Source organism: Emydura macquarii, unplaced genomic scaffold, assembly GCF_026122565.2.
Source record: "Emydura macquarii macquarii isolate MOO-44397 ecotype Brisbane River unplaced genomic scaffold, CSIRO-AGI_Emac_v2 contig_1253, whole genome shotgun sequence".
NCBI classification, from domain to species: Eukaryota; Metazoa; Chordata; order Testudines; family Chelidae; genus Emydura; species Emydura macquarii.
Window position 1 is genome coordinate 70963310 of NW_027131390.1, and position 19644 is coordinate 70982953.

At 38.6% G+C, this 19644-nt stretch overlaps 1 protein-coding gene across 5 annotated transcripts in view; it reads right to left on the reverse strand.

The window, feature by feature from the left end:
* Positions 1 to 19644, reverse strand: part of OSBPL6 (oxysterol binding protein like 6) — a 191131-nt gene that overhangs the window by 51707 nt on the left and 119780 nt on the right. For 2 of the 5 annotated variants that reach the window (XM_067549163.1, XM_067549168.1), the window contains exons 6-13: positions 18227 to 18280; positions 16530 to 16643; positions 16240 to 16410; positions 15530 to 15662; positions 14205 to 14308; positions 13038 to 13130; positions 6226 to 6300; positions 2070 to 2235 (exon numbers count right to left, since the gene is read on the reverse strand). In XM_067549163.1, the coding sequence (XP_067405264.1) occupies positions 2070 to 2235; positions 6226 to 6300; positions 13038 to 13130; positions 14205 to 14308; positions 15530 to 15662; positions 16240 to 16410; positions 16530 to 16643; positions 18227 to 18280 (910 nt within the window). The remainder of the gene's footprint in view (positions 1 to 2069; positions 2236 to 6225; positions 6301 to 13037; positions 13131 to 14204; positions 14309 to 15529; positions 15663 to 16239; positions 16411 to 16529; positions 16644 to 18226; positions 18281 to 19644) is intronic. The other 3 variants (XM_067549167.1, XM_067549164.1, XM_067549166.1) reach the window with 2 other exon arrangements.

The window sequence follows — 19644 nt, forward strand, 5'->3', positions numbered from 1 at the left end:
GGGACCTTGACAGGCTATCTAGTCTAGTTCCCTGCATTGAGGCAAGAGTAAGTATTATCTAGACCACTTCTGACAGATGTTCATCATTGGAGGTTTTTAAGAATAGGTTAGATGGACATTTCACAATCTCCCTAGGTAATTTATTCTAATGCTTAACTACCCTTACAATTAGGAAGTTTTTCCTGTCATCTAACATAAATGTCCCTTGCTGCAATTTACACCCATTACGTCTTTTCCTGCCCTCAGTAGTTAAGGAGAAGAATTTATTACTCTCCTCTTTATAACAACCTTTTAAATACCTGACGACTGTTATGTCCCCGCTCAGTCTTCTCTTCTCCATACTAAACAAACCCATTTTTTTTCAATCTTCCCTCATAGATCATGTTTTCTAGATCTTTACTCATTTTTGTTGCTCTTCTCTGGATTTTCTCCAATTTGTCCACATCTTTCATGAAATATGGTGCCCGGAACTGGACACAGTATTCCAGCTGAGGCCTGATCAGTGTTGAGTAGAGCGGAAGAATTACTACTGATGTATTGCCTACAACACTCCTGCTTATACATCTCAGAATGATATTTGCTTTATTTGCAATGGTATTACACTGTTGATTCATATTGCTGAGGCCTGATCAGTGTTGAGTAGAGCGGAAGAATTACTACTGATGTATTGCCTACAACACTCCTGCTTATACATCTCAGAATGATATTTGCTTTATTTGCAATGGTATTACACTGTTGATTCATATTTAGTTTGTGATCCACTATAACCCCCAAATCCTTTTCTGTAGTACTCCTTTCTAGGCAGTCATTTCGCATTTTGTTTTGTGCAATTAATTATTTCTTAAGTGTAGTACTTTGCATTTGTCCTTATTGAATTTCATCCTATTTGCTTCAGACCAGGTCTCCAGTTTGTCAAGATCATTTTGCAATAATGTGAGGTCTCACGTGAACGCCAGGTTCATTCTGGTCATTAATATCATTGTGAAATGTATGTACAAATACTATGTAAGGAGTACATGTACATTTACGGAAAATATGCTCCTATGCTCCTGTTTCAGGGCAGAGTTGACAAACAGGTTTTCTGTCAGACAAAAGATGGGTTTTCACCTGTCTCTCTGGCATGTAAATTAAACGTTGTAAGTTAACAAAATGGAGAGTCACTTACATACTAAGTCACGGGGGTGGGATGAAGGTGTGTGTAAATGCAACAGGAAGGCTGCACACATGAGAATAAGCTACAGGAGGTCATCCTGGCTTTGAGGTACAGGCAATGAACTTTGGGGGATATAAGGAGAATGCAAGGAAGAAACCCCTTGAGCATGCACCTAGGAAGTAATCGGGCAGTGCAATTACATTCATGAAAATGGGAAACACAACATACCCGGGTTGGAAACACTGCAAAGGATATTTGGGTGAGATAAACTTCTTTAGCCATAACAGTATGGGTATTAGTAAGCTATTAGTAAATGCCTCAGGTGTGAAATATGAGGCAAGATCTTTCAACCACCTGAGAAATTCATCAATTTCATGCACACTTTGGTGTGGTTTCTGTACAACTCCTTCATTTTATATTTCAATATTTTAAAAGCCTTTTTAAAAAACTAATTTTTTAGCCTACAAGCCAGTCATGGGTTGGTGATACATTGTGAAGTTTCTGAAATCCATTCTTATACCAGCGGGATCTTTTATAATTTCCATTGCTGTGTCATACATAACATTGTACAAGGTCACTAGAAACAGTGGAATTTCATTTATCCTAGGGAAAAAAACCTGAGGTTTATATTAAAGGAAAAAAAGGTGTGCATATTCAACCAAGTTTAGCAAGCCCCCATAATGGTTCAGGAGAGTCACAAAATCTCCAGCGACATAGGATTCACCCATCCCTATGTATGTACCTGATGCATAGAAAATATTTTAAAAATTAAACATTATGATCTTCATCTGAACCAGATATGGATAAAAGATTCTCATACAATTTATATCTGATCCAGACAAAAACTCTGACCATGACCAGTGTAAATGTAAAACTATCAGTTTTTGTAAGATGAAGATTGTACATTTTTAGTTACCTTTCTGTGCCATGAGGCAAAACTCTTCTTGAAGTTTGATGTATTCCATGGAGCATTCCAGGGGGTCAGCTACATGGCTTGGGGGAGTCTGAAACTCGATATCTGCACAAAGATTAGGGTTGGACGAATGCAGTCGAACCGGTGACATTGTAGCACTGAAAGGGACCTACAGTGAGATGCAACAAAGAAAATAGGTACTGTACAGGACTGTACCATCTTCCACAGAATACAATGAATAAAAACATCACACCTACTTTATTCACAGAACAAAACACAATAGTTTCACTGTGAGAGAATTAAAAAATTATGAGAACATATATCTTTCGGTGTCTCAAGTTTCCATAGTTGTACAAAATTCCCCAAGCCTCTTAAAATCCTTCAGTGAAACACAGACAAGTGACAGACAGAGAGAGGGGTGATAGCTAAGGTAAGAGAGAAAAGTGCACTTTAGCTCTAACTACAACGTTTACACTAACATAGCATTTCATAAGATTTGGCAGAATTCTGAAAAAATTAAACCATTAATGTTGCTTTACATTCTGACCTTTCGTAGTCTATAAAGAAAGATTTGGTGGTCACAAAACCTATATTTAAAATGTATTAGTTTCACCATAAACTTGGAAATGTGGCTAAATATTCCCACAGGGAACATTATTTGTAGATTTTGAAGAGTACTGGTAAACTCTGAGATTATTCATTTTATTGAAATTCACTGTATAATTCATCTGCAAATCACACAATATAGAAAATCATATAGGCTTTTTTTGTGTATGAATGCTTTTTTTTAAACAAAAAAGAACTCATTTTCATCTAAAGCACACTTACTATAAAATTCATTAAAAGAGATATTTTACCGAGTCATATTAAGTCTCTTGTATCAAACAGAAGAAATATGCCTCTTTTAATGTATTATATCTTTCCACTTTTCTTTCTCTCTCTGAATTTTTGCAATAGATGTGTGTACATATACATATATATAATGTGTTTGTGTATTTTATTTACAATGTACAGATATGTAACATTTGTGTATTATATAGTTACATATATAATGCATATGAAGTATCTATATATACACATGTATAGAGAATACTTTATATGATTAATATATATTATATTATATATACACATTTTAAAATATACATATGTATAAACATATGACTCCTGGAGCCCAATTTTCAAACTTGCATGTCAAAGTTAAAGCATTCAGAATCATATTTTGGCACTCAGATAAGAATTAAACTTTTAAATATCTATTTTAGGCATTAAGCATTGATTAGATTCCTCAAATGCAGATGCTGAGAACCCATATTCTAGAACCTAATTTATGTACCCAAATATGAAAAGTGGGCCCAAAATATAGATTATGTTTTCTGAAACTCCCTAGATAGCAGCAGACAATATAAAAAGTCATATTACTATAAACTTTATCAACAGATCATTTAACACCATGAACACCAGGGATGGATCCTTAGTTTGTTAACTTGGTAGTTGACAGGGTTAGAGAACAGTGATTTCGATCCTTTCAGAGAACTGTGCCCAATCACGATACATTATAGGTTTTTGACTCCCTGCTGGAACAATTTGCATAGTGTGCGTGCTCCGAGTCACTGAACCAAACTGTAAACTCTGTATGTGAGCGTAACCACTCCAAGGCAAGGGTGCAGCAGCACCCCAAGCATCCTAGTTCCAGCACCTATGTTTGGTGGAATCTTCCACCTGCTTTTAGATAACTTTATCACATTTCACTCCATCTCTCAGTACACTATATCAAGGTATCTTCCTCCACTCACCCTTCCCAGATTTGCAGGTATCTCCTATGTGCAAGATAATGGTCTTGTAATACATGTCTATTACAAATTTATTTTCTCCTCTCAGATCCTTTCACATGTTCTGATTTTAAACTATGCAAACAAAGATGATTTTTCATCTGATTTTATTTTTAGGCTCACCTAATGAACAATTTCTTTATTAAGAGGGGATGCAGAATAAATCCCTTTCTCCAGCAAACTGCAGCATCAGAACCAGCACCACTAGCACAAACCATACTGCGATCCCTCATTTTGTACTATGCTAACACCATTTCCCTCAACAGTCAGTCAGAACTTCCATATTTTACAAATAGTCTCTGACAGTCACGCTTCTTTTACAAAGCCTTTCATTTCTTAGGTCACATAATGTATTTGCAGAATTTCCTTGCTAAGAATTCTGTCAACCCATAATCACTCAAGCCCACCAAATGCTAGTGTCCACATAGAAAATAATGTAAGTTAATTTCAAAGGCTTTGCCACCTAAAGGTTAAAAAAATGTACAAGGCACACATTGGATACTAGGTTCCAGTATAGATGGAGCAAATACACTCTAGAACAGTGGTTCACAGCTTTTTCCATCTGTAGCCCTCTGTTATAAGAGATGAAAGGTTGAGGGCACACATCCCATCTACCTATGAAAAAAAAGGGAAAGTAGCTGCAACCTCACTGGATCTCTTCATGACCTTAAGGTTCAGAACCCCCACTTTAGAGCCAAAAATGTATTCCTTGTACATCGTCTGGCCAGGCTGAACAACTAGATATAAAAACAAGACCTCATTGAAAATCAGATGATGCATCTGAAATGAGGCTTCCTTGGTAAACGACATTTTTAAATGTCTCCTAGAATCAGCATTTGCATCTTTTACATACATTTGTAATCACACCCTTTGCAGGAAATACCCATTTATATGAGAGAAATAAGTAGGCACTTTGCCGACTGCTTGAGAGAATATTACACAATAGTCAGAAATAAGGCAATAGCTGATTGACATAAACTTTGTTTCCTTCAACAAGGTTTCCAAGTTACTCTCCACAGTAGCTGAAAAAACCCCACCCCACATTAAACCCAATGTTTCATCCACCTGGGTTCCCAACAGACTGATTAATTAACAGAGAAATACTGATTAAACTTTTCTTTATGTTTCTCGTCACTAGCACCATACACCTTCCTCTCCAATTAACCTCATATCTGGGCCTTCCAATATTTATTCCTGTGGTATTTATCATGTGTTCTACTTTTTATCTTTGCCTTCTCCACCTATCCCTCTACATTTTCCTCACTCTGTTAGACATAACTTCAATTCTACCCACGTTTTCTTTTTTCACTTTAATCCAGGGATTGAAATAACCACTCAGCCAGAGCGAGCAGCAATCCTTCTTGGGCAAGTACTATCAGCTTTCACAGAATCTAAGGTTTTAGTATAAAAAAAAAGAAGTTCCTAGCCCATAGGAATGTGAAGAGAACCCTCCACATGTGACTTGAGTGTAACTGATACAGTGCTGTATTCATCAGTCTGCACAAACAGCAGCTTTAGTGTCATGACTACTGTTAGGGTGAGTAGTTGCCACTCTTAGGGTAGGTCTACACTGCAATTAAAAATCTATGGCTGACCCGTGCCAGCTGCCTGGAGCCTGGCTGCAGCATTGTTTAACTGCAGTGTAAATGCCCTGGAGCCCGGGATCTAGGATCCAGCGAGGTGGGAGGATCCCAAAGTTTTGTCCAGTTAGTAGCTCTCATTTCCATTTCCCAATGCCAGAATTTATATGAAGTAGTCATGTGACTAACAAAATGAAACAAAAATACTAGTGGTAGTAATATGACTTTTTGGGATTATGGAATGTAAACAAAAAATGTTTCAAATGAAAAAAGCTAGCCTTCTATTATTAAAACATACAACAGTATAATACAAGGAAATTTCATGCTGTGCTTAGTACAAACCACCTCACTACTGCTTTTTTGGTGTATGCTGTTTTCAGAATCCTTTCATGGAATTACATCTTTGAATTCTATGTTTGTTTTTTTATTATTTACATTATATATGTATACAGAATATGCCATAAATACTGAGGAACAGGGCCCGATTCCAATATCATTTACACTGGGTATAAAGGAAAAGTAATTCCTTTCAAGACAATGCAGTTACACTGATATACAATTGGTGTAAGTGATATGAGACCCAAGCTCATGAAATTTATTTTCACGTGTCAGGGTTAACCTCATCATTCACAAATGGCCTACCCAAAAGTGGGTAAACTTCATACAGGTGACATTCTCAGTAGTTATTACATATTCAAGTTATACAGCTTCCCATTTTTAAAACTATCCCTTGATTTTAAATCCACTCACTGTTGTAGCCACGGCTGCTGCTAGTCTCTGCCGGCGTCGTGTTGTGCTGAACTGGCCCTTCAGCGTTGGCCCTTCCTGACAGTGAAGGGAAGAAGAGAAGGGAGTAGAAAAAGAGAGGGGCAGGGAAGATAGGACATGGGAAGATGAAAAATGATCAGAGAAGGGAGAGGGAAAGTCTTTAACTAGATTTTAATTTCCCTAACTTCACATGTTCTCATGCATGTATGTGAAGAGCTAAAACAGCTAGTTATTTTGCTGAAATTATCTCCGGAGTAGTTAGAATCACTAATGCTGAAAAATAAAGTCTATTAACATTTTTCATAGTCATAATGCAGGTATGGGATATCAAAAGAAAATGATGCTATGGCATGGCAGAAAACAAAATAAGAACTAAAATTTTGGGTTCTCTGAACATCTACTGTATGACTTTTAATAGAGAGCAGTTAATTTGGTTTGTGCACTATGGATTGTAAACTAAAAACTTATGCAGCAGAATCACGGAATGCCCAAGCATATACTTTAGAGTTTTGTTTGTCAATCTAAACATCTCTCTATGCACAGCTCTAGCTCTCTGATTTCCTTTTCCACATTTATTTGCCCAGTTTCCCTCTATCCAGCCACTAAGCTCTGCAACCTCTAATTCCTCCTTCTTCAGGTTAATGAATGATGCAACATAAAACTTCAGTTCATTTCAGTTCTATTGTGGCCCTTCAGAGCAACTTAATTTAGGGTGAAGCAAGAGCAGTGAAAATTATTTTTTCTAACAAATACACTATCATAGGTACATTTGAGCCAGTGGGGCATCTTACAAGGCAAGCTCCCTGAAGTCAATTGATATCGAATTCAAGATGGCCACCTGGGCTTTAAATTCCACAAAAGTAAAACAGAGTCTTTCACTGAGTCAATCATAAGAGCAGTCATAGTTAGGCCACTGACTAGACCAGGCTTTTTTTTGAGTAAGGGAGGGGAGATCCTTGCTCCCCTGTCCCAGCTTCCCTGGAACTGTCTCCCAGAAGAGGATGCAGCCAGCCCTTTTTATCTTGCCTGCTGGGCCCTGATTGACTTCTGCCCAGTTCCAGCCCTTCTAGCTCTTATTGGTTCCACCAGCAGTTGATCCTGGATGGCCTTTCTCAGCAGCTCCCGGAAGTCTATACCAGCTTTTTTTCCTCCAAAAGGATTTCATGTTTGGGCAGGGTGCGCCAAGGCAAGGGGCAGCCAATACCTGGCATACCCTGTCACATAGTTATTTTTTATTTGCCCCACTGAGACCCTGATCCTACAAAGATTTATGTCCAGGCTCAACTTTTAACTGACTCTAAATGACTTTTTAAAATGCATACTGTTACACCAGAGACAAGGAAGTAATTTTTCAATGTAGTGTCGCCGGGTGACTGTCACAAATCTTTCTCTTTTTACATTTTCTCAAAATGTCATTACTTGAAGGTAATCGCAACATTTTATAAAACTAGAAAATCTGATTTCCTGCCTATAGGTATATATTCTCCTCATGCATGTGACGTTACCCCTTGTAATCTGGACTGGTATGTAGCTGTGTCATTCCCAATTCCTCACTCCTGGGCCCCAATTTACCCTGCATTGCTGCGTGAACTGCCCACTCCTGGGTCAGCCCACACCCAGTGTCCTGTGAGTAATCAGTCCCTGACCTAGTGAAGGAGTGCTTCTGACCAGCCACTCATGGGATAAACCTCCAGCAAACACCCCCAGGCCCAGACGCAACCCCGGAAACTGCCATCTTGCAGGTTCAGTGCTGTACCCTGCAAGCTCATTTACACTGGTCCGTCAATTTACCAAAGAAATTTATATGTATCAGCTCTGTCACTCCAAGTGAAGTCTCTATGCACACTCAATCCACATGCACTGTTTTAGATAAAACTAACAAATAAGTTTATTGACTATAGCAAGATTTTAAGTGAATCTAAGTCAGATTAATAGAAATCAAAAGATGTGTCAAGGAGTTAGTCACAATCAACTAAAAGATAAATCGCTTCCTAAACTAAGATTAATATTTCAGTCTGTATTCAGCTTACCACACAGGCTGGTTGCAATGCCTCTTTTCCCATTTCAGGCACTGTGATATTTTTAGAGTTACGCACTTTTATTTATTCAAAATATAGCCCAGGCACCAATGTTATTAATGTTTGAAATAATAAAACAAAAAGAAATAACAATCCAGACTGGTGGCCTGTGAATACTGCTATACACATGTACAGGACATCCTGGTTTGAGAATTAACTCAAGTCTCTCACTCCTTGGGCCAGTAAAGTTCAGCTGGTGTGTTATAAAGTGATGTGCATGGAAACACAGCTGCTTCTTATACAGTCTGGTTGAGTCTAGTTGCAGCATTGTCGACACTGGGAACGGGAAAAAAAACTATTAATCAAATTTTTACTTCTGCAGAGTAGTAATTGTCTCACTCACCATTCTGTGAAATACCAGCACTAAAAAAAAAACTCCTTCAAAGTAAGAAAGATTGTACTGGTGTAACAGAGCCTATGTTCTATAGCAGAATCCCTATCTGTAAAAAAGAGACTCTGTCCTAAGACATGCCAATAATATTCAGTATAATAATATTTAGCTAATTAAGAATATACATACTATGGTTCATAAAGAAAAAATGCTAGTTTTTGCATGCAGGCAGACACTACTAAAATATGAATGGCAGACTCCAGATGTCCTCAAGAACACATTACAAAGTGAGACAACACATGAAATCCCAGTAGTGAACAAGAACATATAATGCTCATCAGAAGGGGAGTCAAAGTAGTCTTTGTGGATGGAAGGATCACTTCCCTTTGGTTCTATTATTATGCTGAGGGCTTCATAATAACAAGCTCTCTCTCCAAGATGGCCTAACACAAAGGATGTAGTTTATAAAAAAGATAAATATTTTTTCTATCTTTAAAACAATTTTTATTAGTAAAACAAGCTTGCAATTTTATTACTTTGAGCTAAAAAAAAAAAAGTCAACTTAAGAGCACTAAAAACAGAACTCCAGTTAATAAGCATATTAATCTTTTCTTCTTGTGAAACCCTTGTCCTATCATGAAAATTACATATTGACATCTTACTCATAACAGAAAAAGAATCCAAAAACCAAGCTTCCCTGTACAAAGGTGTCATTAACAAAATGGCAAAAAAATAGATCAACCAGCCTTTTGTGTTAGATAATTTCCTTTGGACAAATGTTGGAACATTTTGTACTTTGGGGTCTGTTTCTGAAAATCATTTCTCAAGCCTGTAGTCCTTTATCTGAGAAGCACATCCATTGATTAAATGCTATTCTCTGAAGTAAAATTTGCAGGATTGGGCAATCCTGCAAACATGCGCATGCATAACTTTACTCATGAGATTAGACTTACTGTAGTCAGTGGGACTACTCGCATGAGTGAAGTTAAGCATATGCAAAAGTCTTTGCGAGATTGGGACATAAATTGGTGAAAACATATTTTTCCAGAAACTAAAGCAAGCATCAAGACTTGCTTCACAAGAAAAACTATGTATTTTAATCTATATCTAGAGTGAATATTCCAGAAAGATATGTTAGTAGGAATACAACAAAAGTAATGTTATTTACAAAAACAGATGTAAAGCACAGTACATAAAAAAATCTAGAAGAAATTTTGTTAGTGTGCGTGTTGTTTATAGGGATGAGCACAGCTGTAGGAATCTGGAACCCCTGAATTCTAATTCCAACTCTGCCATTGACACTTTATAGAAGCAGTATCAACTAAAATGCAAGTACACGAGACCCACATTTTCAAGTAACCATTATAAGATACAAAGCCAAAGGTGCGAAGCCACTCAAATTTATGGATCTAGTATGTTACTACTGTGAAAAGTATTACTGCTTCTTTCAACAACAACAAAAGTTGTTGGATCTTTACAACAACAAAAATAAGACCATTCTCATGTGGTTCTATCATAGGCAATGGAGCAAGCTGACAAAGGAGACTGTGGAATTGCACTTAATGAAAATATTCAAGACTATATCAAACACCCAACTATTAGGGATGGCTTATGCAGAATAAAGTCTATCCTGTCTAAAGCAGTGGGATAGACTCAAAATCTCATTAGAAGACCGACAACTGTTCTATTCTCCATCCTAAGGTAAAACATAACTGGGGAATGTATCCTAAAGACTCTGAGTTTCTGAGACAATCACCTCTTAAGGTGAAGAGCTTGTCTACCCTTACAGCACTGCACTGATGCAGCTGTGCCACGGTAGCACTTAGTGAAGACGCTCACTATGCTGATGGGAGAGCTTCTCCTGTCAGTGTAGGTACTCCACCTCCCAGAGAGGTGGTAGCTATGTCGGTAGGAGAAGCCCTCCCGACGAAATAGAGCAGGCTACCCTGAGGGTTAGGTCTGTATAACTGTGTTGCTCAGGGATGTGGAAAATCCACACCCCTGAGCACCGTAGTTGTATTAATTTAAGTTTATAGTATAGACCAGGCTAAATGATGTGGCTATGCTAAGAACAAAGAGTGTGGCCTTCAGGACAGGATGGATCGGATTCTGAGCTGTGTCTTCCAGAGATGCAGCACAGAAAGCACGTCTCAGGGAGACAGAGGCAACAGTTCTTTAAATCTATGGTTCTCAACCACGGGTACAAGTACAGGCAGCAGTCTTCCAGGGGGTACAACTCATCTAGATATTTGCTTAGTTTACAATAGGCTACATAAAAAGCTCTGGCAAAATCAGAACAAACTCAAATTTCATACAATGACTTGTTTATACTGCTCTATACACTGAAATGTAAGTACAGTATTTATATTCCAATTGATTAATGTAATAATTATATGGTAAAAATGAAAAAGTAAACAATTTTTCAGTGATAGTGTGCTTTGACACGGTTGTATTTTTATGTCTGATTTTGTAAGCAAGTAGTTTTTAAGTGAAATAAACCTTGGGGGTATGCAAGACGAATCAGACTCCTGAAAGGTGTCCAGTAGTCTGGAAAGATTGAAAGCCACTGCTTTAAATCACTTGTATGCCCTCTTGATTTTGGCTTATTCTGGAAATGAAACAGCCCTCAGCATAACTAAAGCAGACTGGAAGGCAGCTCCAAGTTATGACAGCCTCTCTGGCGCTGCCAATGGCTTGCAACACAAGCCAGAATGACCACAGCATTGTGCACTATGGACCCTTCCAACTATGGCTCTACCCCCAGGATGTCCCTGTGCTTGTGAGGGGGCTCAGTGCAGGCCTGTCTATGGTAGCCAAATACAATGCCTGCACTGGGGGAATTCTCCCCTGCCCTCTTGCAGGCTTCCCGCAGTGATGCCAGAGCGGGGGGACACAATCCTTCATAGCATCTTGATCTTGTATTTGAATTGTTTTAAGTCTGGATCTCTCTCCGTAGGTCTCAGGGCTTCCATGCAGAAGGACATCCATCTGCGTTGCTCCCTCATATCCCCACTCCCTCAAAGCACAGCCCGCTGATGGCTGTAGGCTCCAGTTTCTAAAAAATGAGTTAAGGCAGCAGCTAGATTTGGAAGAGAACATGCCATATGTGCTGCCTTATAAGTTCCTCTCCACACCCCAGAACCCACAAAGCCCAAGTGATGTAGTGCACAGAGGCTTCTCCAAGCATGAGGTGATGGGTGAGAAGAGCATGCCAGGCTGGTTCCACTTCCCCTTTAGGAACCTTTAAGTCCTTTTTCCTGTACTTTTGATGCCTCTGTGCTGTGCAGCAACAGGGGAATATACAGCCTCAAATGACAATTATCCTCTGAGAGCAAGGCAGTACAAATGTCAATCAAACAGAACCCTACTTTCATACAACCTTTTAATACTAATATAGGCTTAGCTCTGTCACTCATTTTGAACATGGAGTGTAATGAAAACCTGGTGAACAGACAACACTAACAGCTGGGAAGCTGTAACAGTTTACACTTCATTATTTAACTTTATGCTGTAGACTATCAATTTCAAATGAATCACAGTGAGCTCCTTAACTGACTCTAAGAGACACAAGAAAGATTTGCAAAACTCTTATTAGTTTCAGGATATTTAAAATGGACCAAAAGCTGTTATAAGGAATTACACAGTCATTTATTCAACCACATACAACAAGTTATTTTGATTGATATGTGATGCTGAACACAGTCTTTGTTACATGTTGCTGGAAAATTACAAAGACAAATAGGCTTTGGATCAGTCCCCAAAATTCACATTTGTTTCACACAAAACATAGGAAGGCATAGCAGATCTGATTGCAATACCAGTGTAAAGTCTTTATTTCAGTACACAATCCATCTCTTGTGATTGCCTTATGCTTCAACTACAAGGAAGGGGACCATTGCTCTCTTCTCGTATATATAATTTGATTCAGTAAATTTGTTTCATGGAAACTAAGAATTTACAGCATGGCGGTAGGGAACTTTGGAGGGGAAGTCCCACTGGTAAAATTCCCTACAGACATGGCGTAAGAGGGCTGCATCTGCTATGCATTCCATTCTTGTTTTCTGTTTTTATCTCAGTGCCAACAGATCAATTGCCCTTCATAGCAAGTACATACTTAATATGCTGAGCAATACACACATATTGCCTTCTTTGAACTCTGACACTGACATTCAGTCCCTCCACCTTTCTTTAGCTGGCAATGTCTTCATACCAATGTGAGTAAAATTAATACATTTCTCGCTATCTTATCTAGAGTTTAAATAACCAACTCAGGCTTGAAATCATATCATCAGGTATAAAAAAATCAGTATATTGAATCAATTGCTTTCATATACATAAATTAATCTGAAAGTACAACAACACAGCAAACAACACGAATTCAGTACCTGAAGTTGTATTTTTGCATCTTTGCTGACACTTTTTGTTCTCCATCGTCTTGTGACTCGCTTGTCTTTCTTTGAAATATCTACACAGTTAGCCTACATTACACAAATAGTTAAAAGCAACAAAGCACTATTAAGTTAACACAGACAGGACAGTAAGTTAGTAAAAAATCATAATGTTAGACATCAACATACAGGAGAGTAAGGACAGAATGGAATCTCTGGTGCTCACTCTGGTGATCTACCCACAAAGTTAGCCATAGGATAATTCAAAACAAGACTATTAAGCATTAGAGACAAACATTCTACCATAACTAAGAGTATATTTAACAAAATTACTAAGTATATTTTATTTCTCAGCACAAAATATCATTCATTTTTAGCATCATTACTCAGAGAAAACTCCCAGGGGAAATCAGGCCCCACTGAACTCATCGGCAACACACCCACTGAGTTCAGAGGGGCCTGGGTTTCACCCCCACTGAAGTCAATGGGAGTTTTACAGTAGCACGGACTGAGTAAAAAGTTAATGAAGTCTTCACGATTTTGGGCCTGCTGTTGTTCCCACTGAAGTCAACGGCAAACTCACTTTGAGTGTTGGGAACAGAATCAGGCCTCTCAGCTCTCTGTGACTGTCCACATGAGTGAGTCAACTATGTAAGGTGCTGAGCACACTGAACTCCCACTGACTTGTTTGGAGTGCCCAGGTATTGATAACATTCAACACTACTCAGCAGGTGCCTGATACCTTCCAGGTTTGAATCTCCCATCCCCTTAAATTTCACTGCTACTTAAACAAACCATATACAGCAAGATGAAAGCACTAAACATACTTTTGCATTTTATTTATATTTTTAGATTTATTTTTGGCAAAGGACAGATGAGTATTCCCATTTACCTCAAATTAGTAAAATGGATTTATATCAATCAAATGTTTTTCAGGGTGGGCTTTTTGTTGGGTGTTTTTGTTTTTTTTTTTTGGTGGGGAGGGAGAAGGGTAGTTGACACATGGGGTGAAATCATTATTAAATTATCCTGTTAACTAGAAGGGTACTAAAATTCCAGAATATAAAGTAGTTTGATTTAAAATGCAACATCCTTTGACATACATAGTCAAACCCAAAGGTATTTAATCACTATTCTATGAACCAGGTTTTCAAATACATTTACCTGCATGTCTGTGAAGTTCGGTGCTGACTGAGTTCTCTGTAGTATTTCTAAATTTTGAAGAAGCTTACTAAGTTCCACAAGGTTTGATTGGCAGTGTGCAAGATCTAATACATATAAACAGGAAAATACATTAGGTTCTTTGATTCAGAGACAGTTTTCACTCTAGTGTCATAAACCAGCAGAGAGAGCACAATGTCTATACTGTAGTACTACAAAAAAACCAAAGACTGAGATTTGCTCCTTGATGCAGTCCAGATCTATGATAAGGATTATGTGCCTGTTGATAACCCCATTTTTCTGCAAAAGGGACAGGGACAGGCACCAGAGGAGGAGGACCCACTTGCTAGGTCTCTACCCTCTTCTTCTTCTGCAACCAGCAAAAAGCCACCATCTTCTCTGCCCCTGCAGTCAGCAGGACCAGTCAGCCACTTCTGGAACTACAGCACCAACCCTGCAAACTCTTGTGCATGTACATAAAATGAAGTATATGTGTGTAAGCATTTGCAGGATTGAGGCTTATGTTTTCTCACAACACTCCAAGGTTTCTGACCTATGTTACTCATAGTCTGATAATCTGTTTCACCATTTGAAAAAAATAGGCCCTAATACCTATTATTTTGCAAAACAACTTTATTTGATACTAATTTCACTCACTGCATACTTAATTCTGCCAGTCATTAGATTCTCTGCTCAGCTAACTTTGCTAGCCATTTGACTCTGTTTAAATAATTTTGCGGACAAAAATCTAAGACATAGAATAACAAACCATAATGAAATAAAAGTGAATTCCCTGTGTTCTTACCAAATTTTATTATATTTCATACTTTTGGAGACAGAGGTGAATGAAACAAGTAAAAAGTGGAAGTATGCCATTTACATTTATTCAAAAATGAAGAATCTTAATAGATTTACTCCAGTACTTTTGGTAAAGTAATTGTAATTTTCAGACAAATAATGAGACCAAATTTCCAAGCCTGAGTACCTATAAGTGGCCTGATTTTCAGTAGTGCTGAGCACCTGCTGCTCCCACTGAAGACAAGGGAAGCAGGACTGGGCCCTAAAAGGGACATGGTATTATTTCACCTAAAATAGCTATTCAGATTTTTTTTTAACAATCATAAATGAAATTTAAATGTGACACCCAGAAACGTGAAGACAAAGAATGTACTCCACCACAATGAACAGTTTAAATGTTACCAGCTTATTCTTTTAATAGGGCCATTTTACATGAACATAAAGAAGTATCTTAGCCTTTTTATTGACTGTTTTTTATAATATATCAACAGTCTCACTTATAAAGAAAGACGTGAAAGAGAAAGACTGACCTTCTGCACATCTGTCCATCTCCTCAGAATCCTGCAACCAAGCTACAACTTTACTTTGGCCAGTAGTATATGTTGCAGGAAGGCTATTACTGCATGGTATGGGGGATTGCCATGCAAAGCTATTTTGTGGAACCTGAAACAACACAGGAAAATTTAAAATATGTTGGTATAATCCATGCTTTGCTGATAGAACTAATCTTCACACTGCTTTTAAAATCAGAAATTAAATTCTATATTGGAATTCAAATGATATGTGTGAAACAGACTTTTCAGTCCTTAGAAAATATTTTTTTCAGGACAACATCCTGGAATACCAAACAGGCCCCCTTGAAGAAATAGCACTTCCTGAGCATCAGCTTGAAAAATTATTGTTTGCCAAGAAGAACATTATCGAACAATAAAGAGCCAGATTAACTCCTGCTGATTCAGGGTGCTGTAAATTGCTTTAGGGAAGCTTAGAGCTCTAATAGGGTCTCAATAGGTAACCCACTACTGAAGGCTGCAGCAGGGATGTGCTGAATCAATGAACCTTTCAGCTATATACCCATAGATCCTTGCTGGCCAGTGTGGCCTACTTTGGTGATTTTTCCATGGCTGGTTACACCAGCCTTACAACCAGAATCCACCAGCTGTGTCCACTAGGGAACCCTGCCCGTTGTAAGTATTACATTAACTTCAAGATGAGTTTCCACAGAAGGGATGGTATATACCTTTCCATCTAACACAGCAACATTAGCAGCTGGTGAACACTCTGTAGTAGACGCTGAAGGGAATATGTGAAAGCTGGCATCTCTTGGTGATCTTACAATCTCATTCTGACGATACAATCTGTGGTGGCGCAGCTTTGATACCCAAGCATCAAATGAATCCTGGGACTTCACCTAAAAGAAGGGCCATTGTCAACGTGTTAATAAAGATATCCTGCTTCCCTCATCCTTTATATTTAAGCATTTCCCTTACGGATGAAAAGAGAAGAAAAACTCATTGCAACGCTACCCACCTTCAGGTGATAGATATGCTCTTCTGTATCAAGGTCTATTCTACGAGCCTTCTTTTTAATTGACATAACTGATAAGCCAACATCAATGCTTCCATGTACCTTGCCTTTCTGAATCTGAAATCAGAAGACATGTTAAGAGACTGCTAACATCAAATGCTTTATTGTCTCTAACTGAAATAATATTGATGTAGTTGTTTCATGTTTTAGGGAAAATTTTAATGTAAAACAAGAGAAAACAGTACTAATCAGATGGCACACTGGGTTTGTTTTGAGAACAAGAGGGCCCCTCACCCAAAAAGAGTTCACTCCAGAGTCATTTCTAATAAACAGCCATGATGACTCACACCACAATGTAAGTAAGTTTAGAATGATTCATTTTGATTGATTATATACAGAGTAGACATCAAACTAAAGAGTTAAAAATTATGTCTAGCTGATCAGTCAAGGCCTTTCATTAAATAAATGACTCTTTAATTAAACTATTCTGTAATTTCATAAAAGTCAGGACAGGCAGAGTTCTACTCTGGAATAGAGCTCAACCGAAAACCAACTCTCTGTCCATGTGCACATCTCCCAATTGGAAAACAGGCAGTCAAAATAAAAAACGCAGAATGAATCTGAGGGCAGAATTCTGTGTGAAAAATTTGGTTAAGTCAGAAGAAATGGGAGAGTCCACAGTGTCATACATGTGAAAAAAGTTATAGAACACAGACTTGACTAAATGCAGAAAGATCAATACAATAACTTGCAGAATCTTAATAAAAGAGGTCTACACAGGAGTAAGGGGATAGTGTCAGTTTAATGGACACAGATTTAGGCCTAAATTTTTCAACTATCATACTGTAACTGTACACCAGTTACTACAGTAAACCCAAAAATATGGTTAACATATTAGATACCTCTTCTATGGCAAATAACTGACAGATAGAGGGCCAAATCCTGATAACCTTAATTACATATTTTCTTCATGTCCATGACTGATTTAAATGGGGACACTTGTATGAATTAGGTGAGCAGGATTTGATCATCAGTAGTTTAATAAATCCAGAGGTACCTTATAGCATAAATATAAATATAAATGAGCACTGCAGATATCTATGGACCAGATCCTTCCTTTCCCATGCAGGTCACTGTAAACTTCAAGTTTGGGCTTGCAGAGTTCCCCTGCCACTCTCCCTTTGGGAAGAGAGGTTTTAGGCCTGGGAACTCATGTATCATGATAAATTCATTGGAGGTTAGGCTCATTCATGCAAAAGTCTCTGCAGTGCCTCCTGCACCCACCACCCTGGCTCTTCCATAAGCATGCCCCAAACGTGTTCCCTCCCACCAGCAAAACCCCCTCTTATGGGTTGGTTCACTGAGCGAAGTGGGAAGCTATGCAAATTAATGCTGACCCAGTCAACATCCACTCATGCAGGATAGCTCCAGTGGGCCAGTGAAGAGACTGTCATGAAGAGCAGCGGTCCCCATCGCTACCCTCTCCCATCCTCAATCCTACATCTTCCCTGTCCATCCTCAATCCATGCAGCGCACATACAGAAGTCTTCCATGGAAGCAGTTTTCCCTCTTTTGAGCTCATCAGCCATGATCCGCTAGTTCGTGCTTCCTTAAGAATCCACAGTGCAACAACGGGGTTTAATCGCACAGCAGGCTAAGCTTTCAATCAAAATTTAAGAACAGCCTTCAGTTTTACTTACATCAATTGGTGACTTTGAATACTTTAACATTCCATTATCCAGGACAAAAAAGCGCTGCAGGAAAAAAACAACACAGTTTCTTCTTAGTTATAAAATACAATTTTAACTATGTAAAATCACATCTATGAAAGCAAGTTTGTTACCCCATTGCACCTTGCAATCAGAGTCCGGGGCCAGAAAAAAGCTTGTAAATACAGTACTGAATTATTTGCTTCCATAGGGCTGACACTCCGGCTTACCATTTTAAAAAAGGTCATTGCTTTCTTCATGCTCTCCCTCGCTTTCTTCCCATCCACATTAGTCACATTCTATATTAATGGCTTTTCTAACTTCCTCATTCAGGAAAAAGAAAACACAAAGCTATTCCTAGTCCAAAAGGTAGACCCAGCTGGCTCTTGTGGTTCCTTGCTGAGAACCACTACTCCACCATCTTATGTCTCTCACCCTCGACAGAAGATGGGGAGAGAACAATATTCTCTACTCTGAGGGTTCGTTCTGATTAGGTAAAAGGTGTGTTGTTAGAACAGGTTAGCTAACACATTCTGGCTTGGTCTACAATGGCAATGAAATTCGGCAGCAGTCGACAGGAGATAGCTACGTAGAGTAGCTTGTGTATCTCCCGTCAACTTCCTAACTTCTACGTAGCGCTGCATCTCCACTACACTGAGCCGACAAGAAATGCCCTCCCATCAATGCAATATTAATCTATTTGCAGTGGTGAATTAATGGCGTCAGCTTCCAAATCAACTAAGCGGGTCACCACTTCCGCTCAACTGATCCCACAGAATCAATCCGGTGATGCCGCAAGTTCCGCCGTCAAGATAGACATACCCTCTGAAACTGTAATTTAGCCGAGGCACTGCAGATTTTAACAAGCGCTAGCTGGTCAAGAGAAAGCCTGTGAAGGTGCCTAGGCTTTATCTTAACCAGATTAGCACGTGTGGAAGATGGTGTGCTTTCTATTTATTAATTTTTTAAAAGATGTTAACTAACATGTGCTAACATCACACCTTTAGATTCTAGTCTATGCAAGCCCTAACACGTTTTTAAAAACCCTAGTGTAGAGAGGGGAAGTTGTATTTTAACATGTTAAAACAAATTTTAAAAATAAACCTTTTATCCTAGTCTAGACAAGTCATCTGAGGAAGCTGGAGTGGAGGGGAACAACAAACTTTTTGTGTTGTGAGCCTGTTAAATCTAATAATCCGGGCAGGTCCACTACTTGAATCAGAGATCTCTGCAAATACCTCCTGAAGGTGCTGCATTAAGTGAAGACAGGGACTCGGGAGGTGGCACCAATGGCTCAGCTTGGTATGAGGGAGAACTGTGTTGCTGGAGACATTATTTATTGGAGGAGATGTACAAACAAAATATGGTCACTAAAGACCCCTTGGAATTTTTTTGTAAGGGTAGAGATG